General features: G+C 45.3%; 1 protein-coding gene across 1 annotated transcript; it reads right to left on the bottom strand.

The window, feature by feature from the left end:
* Positions 1-1,384: 1,384 nt before the first annotated feature.
* LOC125550712 (ankyrin repeat protein SKIP35-like) lies at positions 1,385-6,046 on the bottom strand. Its single transcript, XM_048713782.1, has 6 exons — positions 5,726-6,046; positions 5,513-5,590; positions 5,363-5,418; positions 4,656-5,263; positions 3,993-4,425; positions 1,385-2,576 (listed from the first exon to the last, which is right to left on the bottom strand). Exons 3-6 carry the CDS (start codon positions 5,390-5,392, stop codon positions 1,782-1,784), a joined length of 1,866 nt encoding a protein of 621 aa, XP_048569739.1. The 5' UTR covers positions 5,393-5,418; positions 5,513-5,590; positions 5,726-6,046; the 3' UTR covers positions 1,385-1,781.
* Between the last annotated feature and the right edge of the window lie 6,677 nt (positions 6,047-12,723).

The raw sequence follows: 12,723 nt of genomic DNA, 5'->3' as shown, positions 1-12,723 counted from the left end.
GCGGGGTCGGGCAGAGGCGGGAGCGCGGCGGGGCGGGGCAGGCGAGGTCGAGGGTTGGAGCTCCGGCGAGCTGCTACGTGCGACGGCGCGCGGGATGGAGAGCTCCGGCTGACTGTGATGGCAGAACAAGGCAAGGGCCTGGGCAACACAGGGAAAAACCTTGCGGGTGTTTTCGCATTTTTACCCATTTAACACTGTCTTTGGCAAAATGTGATGCCACGTCAGTGAAAAATGGGACCCATGTATCATAATCTCACTTAACAGAGTAAGATGTGCTGATCAGTGTTTTTTGCAAAAAGATTACCGAAGACACGGTGTTTTCTGCAAAAAAAAAATGTATTGTGGTGGTTTTCGCAAACCTTATCTTCAAAGTGGTGGTTTTGTGCAATTTACTCTTTGGTTGAGCAGCTTCAAAACAGAGGAAAAAAGTCCTTTTCAAACTGAATTTGCAAACGTTGCTAACTTTTTCCGAAACACGCCGGGAAGCATGTGTCTGCATATGAAGATGGCGCAAACGACCTAGGTTAACTGACATGATTTATTTGAGATATGCTCTTATTGCCAAGCCATGGACCAGAACTGCTGTTGCCGGAGGAAAAGCCTTTGCAGAGTCTGCAGCCATACGGCAACTCCTAGGGCTCATATAAGAGCTTAAATAAACATGTACTCCTAGCTTCCATTGATTATAGCCCTACCCTTGACTGGTGTCACCTCCTGAGCACACACCCGCCCAAGTTCATTATCTTTTCTCCCGCGCTGTCAAATTTGAACTCGTCACTGACCCCAACTCGCAAGCAAAATACTCAAAGGAATCTCTGAAGCGCGACGACTGCGACACCTATCATTTTTCCTCTCCTAACCTTTTGCTTGCTTTTGTTCTCTTTTCAGCTCCACTACATACATGATATATATTCCTTCGACGCCAGAAAATAACAACAATAATAATCAAATATTGCATCATTTGTTTTCCTAAAGAACATTTCTCTGTCACGGCGACTTGGGACTTTTCAACTGACCAAATTTCTGAATTCCCTCTCTCTCTCACTCATTGCAGGGTTTCTGTTGGCATCAAGGGACAGGACATCTAAAGACCATTTACGCCCGGGCGAGGGCCCCCCGTCTGAAGGCGTTCCAGTACTACCCTGACTTGTTGGTTGCAACTTGCAAGACATCCAAATGAATGAATGAATGAATGCAGGCTGTGTCATGTCTCAGGCTCCATCAGTTTTGGTTTCAGCAAATTAACTCACTCAGGCAGTGTGTGCGTACATTCAGATGCAGCACACAGTCACAGGAACAGCCACCCATCAAGAGATTGACAACTGAAGGAGCAGCCATCTTTCATTTGGTTTCAGTTTTATGTTTGGGAAGGAAGACAACAACAGCAGCAAACAAGGCCATATGTACGGTTTACCGAAAACTGGAGAAACATGTTCTCGACGACGCTTATATCATTTTTTTCTGACGGTTGCGGTTCCGGTAAATACTCAACAGACGCCTCGCACAAGACACACACAGACGACACACACACACACACACACACACACGAGACACGACACAACACAACACCTTGTACCAAAACTATATACTCTCCGAAGAGCGCCTGCGGGAGAGTCGGGGGGGTGAGCCTCTCAGGGTGGTGCTATCATTGCGGATGTCGACAAGCAGGGTACGATGAAGATGGATGGTGGGTGCGACGCCCTTCGCTACTTGCTTGCGATGACCGATGACGATGCCGGTGCCGATGCCGATGCGGTTTGAGTACAGGTTGCGACCTTCATTCAAGTCTGAATGAGAAAACGCGGGAGGTGGTGCTCCAGGATGGCCAGCAGCTCGCTTTGCTGCATGCCCCTGTCCAGTTGCCGGCCCTCCAGCCTGCCTGCAGCCTCCACGAGCTGGCCTCTTAGCCTCTGCGGCAGAAGCCGCCCACCTGACCCGACGCATTCCCTGTACAGTGGCAGGTAGGCCATGGCGATCACCAGCTGAAGCGGGAGCTGTCTCAGGACGACTGGCGACTCGCCCCTTTGCATTATCCTTGTAATGTTGACAAAGTGCTCTTGTGAAGACACGAATCCCTTGTTGAAGGCTTCCTCTGACCACTGCTCGAGCATGAACAGCCTAAGCTTCGCATCTACAGCCTCATCAGCGCATCTTGCTATGCTGTCTGCTACAGCATATGTGGCGGCTGGGTCATTGAGGAAGTCCGACCGGAGAAGAAAATCCACGCCTTGGAGGGAACCTGTGCTCCTCTCGCCAGCAGCCTTAACAATCTCGATGCTGAGTGGTGCAAGAACAAGTTGGGGGACTAGAGGCAGGAGATACGCAGCAACTTCAACCTGGCTACTAGAGGTGGCAGCAGTAAGGGCCAGGCAAAGCTCCATGTCCCGACAGCCACGGTTCACAAACCATTCCACAACTTGAAAGCATCCACGCTCAGCTGCCCGCATTAAAGGGCCAAGGAAGGCGACAGTATTACCTTCCTCAACTAAGCACCCCATGGTTTCAAGTTTCCCGTAGTGGGCAGCAAAGCCAAGGGCTAGATCCACATCAATGTCCAAGCTGTTCCTTTGAGCAATCTGAACAAAAGTGAAAACATTAAATACGTTAAATGCTGCCAATGATTGAGGATACATTTGTGCCAAGAGAAAAAGGAAATTTCTCATATGTCAGAAAGCAAAAGATAAATAGGAAAATCTTCTTAAAAAGAAATATAGCTTCTAAATTACATCGTTCAAAAAAATTATATACACTTTTAGAGGAAAGTATTAATCCTCATAAATATTTTTTTAGAGGATTCTTACATATTTTAGAAAAGGGAAGGAAGTAAATGATTTAAATCCACAAGCGCCGCTAAATTAATATCACTACCTGCCATATTTGAAAAATGGCCTAACAATTATAAAATTTACTCTAATTTTAAAAACAAATGATAAAATTTACTACCATCATTCCAAACATACAATTCATATTTTAGGTGGGGAATGGATTAAGTTGACCATATATTAAGATGAGCAAATGTCCATGTTATCCTTGTCGTAAGTACCATTGAAATGGGGGAGAGATAGTAAAAGGAGAGTGAAATAAAACGAGGAAAAGAATATGCCTTAGAAAGGAAACTGAGGGAGTATGCAGAGCTTTGCTCATTTTTGCCTCATGCCTTATACATAGTGAACCTACATAGCTTTCTTAATCTGGCCTGAATAGCAATGCAATACAGAAATGAGTTGCAAAAATAATCAATGTCTCCGTTTGTGTTAGCTGCCTAAATATTGTATCATACTTTCCAGGTCAACTCTGTAATATCTTCCACCATTCTAATACGCTTGATCATCCATGCAAGTAAAAGTATAAAATTAGTTATTTTTCTATATAATGGGAAGATTGGCCATCAAGATGACTATCTTCAATTACTATTTCAAATATTTACTTTAATATCTTCAAAGCACTAACTCAACTTAGTTACACACAAATTTCTGAGGCTCTCTAAGGTAAGCAGGAGCCATTCCACCTAAATTGCCATGATGAACACCACATGAAGTAGGTTCCATTACAGATCTGGATGAGACCGTCATCAGTAAGCAGTCTATGAACTGATTCATGAGAATAATTATATGGTCTACACACAATTTTTAAAGGTTCAGTCGTTTAGGCGCATGTATATTCACAATGCATTGTGCATGAAGACTGGAGCAGTTTACGCCGAATACATTCAAACATGATGGCAAGCTCCACAAGAAAGGTCTGATTCCCAGTCAAAAGAAAAGGTCCAGTTACTAGCAGAGGAAATAAGGTAAGCCAGAAAATGTTTCAGACTTTCCATATACATGTATACCAGGGGACTACTGTGTGCTGGAAGCAACTAACAACCATTTAGTTGTGTTGCACCTACATTATCTGCTCAACAGGTGTCATTAACCTAAATTGTCTCACTATGCTTTATGATCTCCTGAAGTAAGAATAAGATGCACATGAGGATGATGCTTTGTCATTACCTGAAGTAAGATGCGAACGAGTTCAGTGCTTCCATAGCGTGCAGCTTCAAGAAAGCATTGGTTCACATTGTCTGCGCCACCCTCTACCAACAGCTCTAACAGACCTTGTATAGCAGCTGCCGAGATCCCTGCAGCCCATCCTTGGTCAAAGGTGCTTGAGAACAGTGTAAGAGGAAAGCATGCAGCATCAAAGGCCTCAGTGAAATCTTTCCCGGTAAGATCATTATCAGCAATATCCAGAAATGTCTTGAAAGCAGATAGCTGAAGCTGAACCTCAATGATTGTGCCATGGTTTCCTTTGCCCCTACTCGCCCGCACACGGGCGTGTAATCCTATGCACTTCAGAGCCCATTCTGTGAACTTATGTACCTTTGCACTTGCCTCTGCCTTCAATACCTCATCGCCATGGGATTCTTGGAGGCGTTCATGCAACCTAAGAATTATTCAAAGGCGTCACAACCATACACTATATAAGGTGTAAAGATGAATTGGAATTATCGAATTCGACACAGCTAATACAATTGCAAAGCATGCGATTCAAGACAAACTGTAACGATCAAATCCATGAATTGGAATTATCGAATTCGACACAAGTAATACAATTGCAAAGCATGTGATTCAAGACAAACTGTAACGATCACAAACCATCTTGCACAGACTTACTTTTGACCCATGAAGCTCACGGCATCGGCGAGGCTGGTCGTCCGCCCCCTGCATGCCGACACACACGATGCCAGGAACGATGTCCGGAGCGCGGCGCGTGTGAAATCATTCGCACCCGCCGACACAATCCTCTTGATCAAGGCGACGATGGCATACAGCTCCTCCTTGTCGCTCAAGAACCAAATGGCATCGACCGCCACGCAGAGCACATCATTGAGTCCCTGTGCATCAGCTTTGGCCAGCAAGCCATCGGCGCACTCCCAATCATGAGCGCTCACGGCATGCTGGAACAACTGGCTGAGCTCCATCCGGTCTTGCCTTGAGAGCTTCCTCTCCTGCTGCCTGCCGGGCTCTGGCTCTCCACTCCCAAGCTCAAGGTCCAGCTCATCCCCAAAGTCGGTGCTGACTGATCTCGGCTCTTTGGCCAGAGGAACCTTGGAGGTCATGGAATCCCTGGGGGTCAAGGGGCACTCCTTGGAGCTGCCATTGCTGTCATCCACCTCGCCACTCTCAGCAACACCAGGCTCGTCCATGTCCATCGCGGAGGAAGGCAGTGGCTCCTCCAGCTTCAGGTTCTTGCTCTCCACCTCCATGTCCTTGGATCCAATCTACTCCCAAATCAACAGAGCACCCATCAGGCTTTCCAATTGGAACTCGAAGAGAAACGGAATAATTCATGAGAATTCCGATTCAGAGTGACCACTCACCTCCAAATTCATCTTGCCCTCCACGTCCATCTCCTGCCTAATGCCCTCGATCCAACCTGCGAAACGGAAACAGGCGCGCAATTACGCAGACGAATCAGGGGGGGAGAGAAGAAAGAAACAGCTGAGGCTAACAGAGCGAATCCAACTCACCTGAGAAAGGAAACCGAAGAGAGGAGCCGGCCGAACGGATTGGACGAACCAGCAGCAGACGCTCGCAGAATCAACCACCTGCAGGAACACAAATCGGAATCGGGTGAGCAAAAGGAGGCGCGGCGCCGGGCATCGGATCCCCGGACGGACGAGCGCCCCGGAAAGCAAGAAAACCAAAAAGACAAATCGAGAGCGGGCGGCGCGGGTCCTCACCGGAGATCGACGGCCAAAGCGGAGATCTTTATTTCTTATTTTCGGTTCTTAGGGGGGGTAATCAATCAATCAGCCGGAGGACGAACGGGGAGGGAGCGAGGATTTGCGGGGGCGGTGGTAATAATAGTATGCGGCCGGAGGTGGCGGTGACGAGCTGCTGGTGAACGGGGTGGTGGTGGGAGGAGCCTCGCCTGGCCTGGCCTCGCGAGAAGCCCCTGCGACTGCGGACGGAGCCCTCCTCCTCTTCCGAGAGGGGGAAGAAGAAATACGCTCGCCTCTCTTCTCTCTCTGGCAACTTTTTTAGGGGCGCTGGATTCGCCTGCGCTGCGTTTCTGGGCTATTTAAATCTTTTAAAAAGGGGAAAACCCAACTGAAAAGCGGGGGTGGTGGTACTTTACGCATTATTGAAACATGGTTTTATTGGAGGGGAACAAAGCCACTGCTGGCAGTGCAAAATTTGTTGTTGCTACGCTTGCACGGGGTAATTTTGCTGTTTCACATTTTACACTCGTTGCGGATGGTTTTAGATGTTGAAAGGCATGTGTTTATTGTGATGATGAATCACAATTTCTCGCTTCAACCACCTAATTGGTTTGAGACATTTTTCGGAGATGATTATGAGGGGGTAGCTGTCGGATCGATAGATATTTGCACAAATCGTATGTTCGGATTCGACTTTTGTTCGGATAAATGAAAGGAGAGATTCGCATTAATTGGTTTGAGCCATTTTTCGGTGATGATGGTGAGGGGGTAGCTGTCGGATCGATGGATATTTGCACAAATCGTGTGTCCGGATTCGATCTTTGTTTGAATAAATGAGAGGAGAGATTCGCATTTACACCCTTATTTGCGTATCTGCAAATTTTTGTATGTACCGGTGAAATTATGTCTTTATAGCTTTCTTTATCTTTATATAAGTGCATTGCTTATTGTGCTAGCTAGGAGTAAAATATCTTGAAAGAAAAACTAGGAGCAAAATCTTTTTTAGCATGGTACAAACATAGATGTTCACAAGCACGCACATACACTCACACCTACAAAAAGCATGCACGCCCTATAAGCACCTACAAAAGTATGTGTGTATGTGTACCTAGTGTTGTTTCTTTTTGAGGGAGTGTACCTAGTGTTTTGAGAATTAAAATATGATAACTAATTACTTTTTGTTATCACAAGCAGAAAAATGGAGGTCACGTTTATATATTTATATAATTTGCATATAATGTCAAGGACCCATCTAACAAATCTACATGTGCACACTTTGATTTTTATTTAGAACATGAATTACAATGTAGATGCCCACACTCACACTATCATACACACAACCCTACCGAAGGCCCGAGTTGAGTTTGGGAGCTTGAAAATTAACGAAGTCACCACATGTTATGGGCGAGAACATCGAATTCTATTGAAAGAATAATCCACATGATAAGACATTAAAACGTCAAACTTGAAGTTTGATCCCATTGTATGCTTGAGGTGCCACCACACTCTTAACCACCCAACCATTGGTTCTCATGCACACTTTAATATTATGGGTAAATAATACGAATCCCATAAAGTATTTATCTTCTGATCCACCTTAATTATGGCATAAAAATGAAGTTGTAATCATGTGATATGATGTTTCCTTCCATCAATTTGTGCTTGGTCTCCTTTGGCAATTAAGGTGATGGGTTAGAATATATGGTGGAAAATATATAAATAACACACACTAGTAGTACTTGGGAGGAGACGTTTTCATGCTTTATTTCACTCTCATCAGCTCACGAAAGTGAGAGTCGTCTTCCATCAGAGGCCACCACCAAACACACGTCCCTCTCAACGCGGGACCCGCTGTTTTCATTAGGTACCTTTGGAGCCCACTCCAATAATTACAATGCCCTCTTTCAGAGCATCATCGTCTATGGCCAACCACAGTATGGCCCCGCCTATGTTTGTCCAGGAAAATGTATGCATATTTAGGTATTTTTGTAGGGCGGAAAATTATTTTCTATAAGAATAACTAGTTAGGCGTTAACATAGAGTGTATTTTCACTGGTAAAAACACAGAGTATTAGGGTGACAAATGTCTACCCCGTTGTACAAGTGGAATTCATATTTTTTTGCTTTTGTACTACCCATAATTTGATTTTTTTTAATTTTTCTTTTGCTAGGAAACCAAACCTTAGATTGTTGCTACAAATACGGAACTAGATTAGTGGAGGCGACGTTCTCGTCGATAGCGATGTGTCGGTGGTGACTTCGTCAATCTTAAAAGACCCGCCGACTCACTCTCTCATATGTGCTCTGGGGTGAGTGTATATGTGCAAATATTAGCATCTACGTCTGTAGTGTGATTCTCAAAAAAAGAGCTATGTGTAGCAAGTTTTTATTCACATGGATTAATGAATAATTATAGTGTCCTTGCAAAAATGTAACCATTAGTATCCATTACAAGCGTACATGCCCTTCAAAAAAATTAATATGTATGTACTTTATAAAAAAAATAGTATTTATCAATGATAAAAACTACCCTCTCTATTTACTTTTATACGACGTTTTAGAAAGTTCAGGCAACTCCCAAAACAGTTCAAAACCAGCTGTCTAAAACACCATGTGCAGTAACACGGTGTTTGTGTTGTTCCTTTTTCATGCAGCACATTCATTTTTTTAACCGATACTACCTTTGTCCCAAAATATAAGACATTTTTTTCAATTCAAATTGAACTAGAAAAACGTCTTATTTTTTGGGACACATGAGTACTATTTTAGTAAACTAGTTGTACAACATCTTTGATCTCAACTCTCTGGAATATTTATAAGAGACCCAACGTCAATATTTCCATGAATGAATTTGAAGACATCTCATTTGTGTTATGCTGCTTCTATGATCACATTGTTACCAAAGTGCTTCATGAAAAGCTCACCCTCGAGATTGGAGTGTCTTTTTTCTCTTCATTTGATTGGAATGTATAGTTTTTGTCTTCTCCAATCCTTGAGCTCATCTACAATTTTGTCAGCCAGAACTCTCTAAAGCTATTTTTTAGAGAGCAAATAAGCTAGTTGTGCGACAGCAATGGACGTTGTGAATTTGTGTTTGCCTCTTATTAAATCGTACCTTCTCTATAAATAAATATAAGATCGTTTAGATCACTACTACCTTGGTCCTGGTTTATTGGTCCTCATTTGTTATGTGTGCCAAATTTTGACCATAAATTTAACTAATAAAATATTAATGCATGTCACAAAAAATATATCATTGAAAACTATGTTCAAATACGAATCAAATAATATAATTTTTGTTGACATGCACTAATATTTTATCAGTTAAATATTTGATCAAAATTTAGCATAAATTACGAAGGGGACTAATAAACTAGGATCGAGATAGTATAATATGATGGTTGAAAATGAATAGATCAGAAGTTTTATCGTAATTATTTTTAAAAGTTACATCAAAATCATGGTGAAACAAGTTGGTTGCCTTTAGGCCACTTGCCTGGTTCCAAAAGTGGGAAATGCTTGAATTTTGTGACGGCATGCAGCAGCAAGTTGGGCAACACAAGAACCGGGCCACAACATATACGAGGAGAGAGGGAGCGCAACGCAGTGCGGGGGGCAGCTGCACACGGGCGCCACAGAGAATTCCAGCTTTTGGTCTGCGTCACAGGTGCAAATTATGCACTTGCTACGGCCAAATCTCATTTGGTTTTTATACTCCCCACTATTTATTGTAGATGCTTATGCTTACACGTACGCAGGGAGACTATACCCCTCTGATTCACTCCCTGTGTATGTGCGCGCGGTGGAGCCAACGCTGCTTGACGCCAAGGCAGTATTAAGCGTCACTCACGAAGGAGAAATTGACCACCTAAGTTGAGGCTTTTTTTAAATACTTTCGATCTATTTATTTTCAGTCATGGTAATATGATGAATATAAAAAAATAATAAAAATTACATGCAGATTCCTAGACCACCTAGCGACGACTACAAACACTGAAGCGAGCCGAGCGCGCGCCGTCATCATCGCTCCTCCCTCGCGGAACCAGGCAAAACTTATTATAATAGACAGTCAGGAAGTCGTCATGCTAAGGCCCCATAGGACCAGCGTACTAGAGCAACAACCGCTGTCGTTGAAGAGTAGTGTTGATCGGAAGGATCCAACTTAAAGACGCGCAAACATAGATGAATTACGACCAGATTCGAGCAAATCCACCAACGACAGATCCACTGGAGACACATCTCCACACACCCACCGACGATGCTAGACGTGCCATCGGGATGGGGGCTAGATGGAGAGAACCTTATTTCATTTTCAGGGAGGCGCCGACGTCTCGTCTTTCTGAATAGGACACAAAACCTAACAAAACTCAAAAGAACATTTCAGGCAAGGGTCAGGATCCACCACGCCACCCTAAAACCACCGGAGACTAGGCGGACCGACGACAGCATGGACATGAGGCAAAGAAAGCCCTAGGCTTTTATAAGTTAAGGCCTTTTGATTCACATATACATGAATAGCAAAGTAAAAAAATATAGGAATATAGTACTCCTCCATATTAGTTACGATAAAGGCAGAAGTACCTTTCTACACCCGGGAGCATTTGCTCCTGGTATGAATAGTAAAATCAAAAAAATAGAAAAAATGTTCAAAAAAGTCTAAAATTATTTTGCGACATACTTTCATAAATGTTTGTCGTGCACGCAAAATTTCATCGCGAAATCACATTGGTGGAAGGCGTGTAAAAAAACAAAATCAAAGCTGCAAAATGCTTTTGTAAGTAACATTTTCGGAGCATCGATTTTGTTTTTTTTACCACGCCTTCGACCAATATGATTTTGCGATGAAATTTTGCAGGCACAACAAACATTTGTGAAAGTATGGCATAAAAAAATTTCAGAATTTTTTGAATTGTTTTTTAGTTTATTTGATTTTACTGTTCACACCAGGAGCATTTGCTCCTGGGTGTAGAAACTCCACATCCCGATAAAAGGGTTTTCCTCCGCTTTATATTATAAAGCCCCCGCTTTATATTATAAAACATCCAACTCGCTGGGACCGCAACACAAACAAGCCCAAAAGAAAAATGAAGAGAAAGAGAAGAGAAACAAATGCCGACGCCGGCAGATCAACTAAGCGACGAAGACCGGCAACCGCTGCACCCTCTGGAGAAGTACCACCACGTTCCTAGCATTCCGGAGCGTCGCGTACCAAGCAACACCTTCACGAAGGAATGTGACGGCGCCGTCGTTGTTGCCCGGACGAGTCCTAGGGTTTTCCCCGGTACGCGGAGGGTAGTGGGAAGCAGGCGTCACCGCGTCGGATCCGGACGAGCCGCCAGGGATTTCTCCCGACCCAAACAACAACCACCACCCCGGATCCTCCGAAATGCACCACCCAATCTGCCGCCCACCAACCTGTGCCACCACGGTCACCGAACCAACATCGCCGTCTCACTGGAGCCGCCGACACGAGACTTGGGGGAGGGAAAGGAGACAACGGCCACGCGGGCAACCGCAACTCGACCGGCGGGAAGGGACAACCTCCATCGCTCTCGCGGAGCCGACCGAACGCGGCGACAAGGACTTGCCAGGCCCCAACGGCCCGGTCGGACCCACATGGGTCCGAACAGTCCATATCCCCACGCTGCAGCACGCCGACCAGCGAAGCCAGCACCGCCCATAGACCACCGACGCCTCGCCACCACCAGGGAGCAACACTGCAGTGCTGAGCTGCCGGCCCGCACCAGCCCAGATCAGGCCCTAAAGGGCCCAGATCTAGGCCGAGCGGGCACCACCAGCCACCAGCGCCACCGCACCAAGGGCACCCATGGCCCACGGGATCGCCGCCGCCGAGCCACACCGCTGCCGGCCAAGCAGCACCGCCGCCGTCAGAGGGGCGTGCCCCCCCCCAACGCGCGCGCGGGGGGGGGGGGCAACCCGCCGCCACCAGCGCCGCGCAGGCAGGGCCCGGCGGATACTCCTCCGTATTAGTTGTCCCTAAAATGAATGTACCTAAACACATTTTGGTGCTATTAGAGGGAATATTTTCTTTTGGTGGCACTCGTCATCCATTTGTTATTCAAAACAATCGCATATACTCCCATCGGATGGAAATATGAATCAGGCATTGATTTTTAGGTCTTCGATTTAGGGGGAAATGTGTTGTATATCATAAAAATATATTTTTTGATTCGTCATCGAATGAAGTTTTTAAACATATATATTTCGAAAACACTAGGCATCAACGGACTGATAACGTCGCGCGCGTCCGCCGCCTTCATGGCCGTTGGATCTGATTTTGAACACACGGTTCAAGAACGACCTATTATATAGTCTATGTTTTGCAACTGGTTCATGTTGCAATCTCCCCCATCGCAACAACTGGTATGTTGCAGAATCTGAATCCTCGAGAACAGTCGCCTCTTGTGCATTTCCAGAGCCCCCCGTCGAGTCACTGCCTCCCACGCTGCTCGGACTGCCACCACTGGCGCTAGCCGCCGACAAGCATGTCAATGATGGCAGCATCAGATGTGCTCAGCGTCCACATGCAGGTCGCGTTCTACACGGTGTGCGGCCATAGAGATCGAGCTCCTTGTGGAGCCACTGCCTCGCCGCGTTTCTTCGGCCGACGCCACTAGCGCTCACCCTCGGCAAAAGGTTTTTTGCAACACAGGCTATGTTGCAAACATTATGGTAGAAACGGTCAACAATGTTTCTGTGACACATCCTCTCTTGCAAAGATTTCCGCAACATTACCTTTGTTGCAAATATTTCCAGAAGAGAAATAATGTTTCGGGGTCATTTGCAACAAGTAACCTTTGGTAGAAGGCCTACTTCAACATTACTCTTGTTGGAAAAGGATAGCACTGCTCACGTGAGTACATCGGATGGCTATTCGCGGTTCCATCTAACGGTGAGCGAGGTGGTTAATCTATTTTCATTATCAGCCGGCCGAGCATAGCGTCCCCCATATATTTTTGGCATATTATACATATTTTGGTGGTTAAATTAACGAC

The sequence above is a fragment of the Triticum urartu genome, chromosome 4 (genome assembly GCF_003073215.2).
Source record: "Triticum urartu cultivar G1812 chromosome 4, Tu2.1, whole genome shotgun sequence".
NCBI lineage: Eukaryota > Viridiplantae > Streptophyta > Magnoliopsida > Poales > Poaceae > Triticum > Triticum urartu.
The sequence above is the reverse complement of the archived record's forward strand: the minus strand, read 5'-3'. Positions and strand labels throughout refer to the sequence as shown.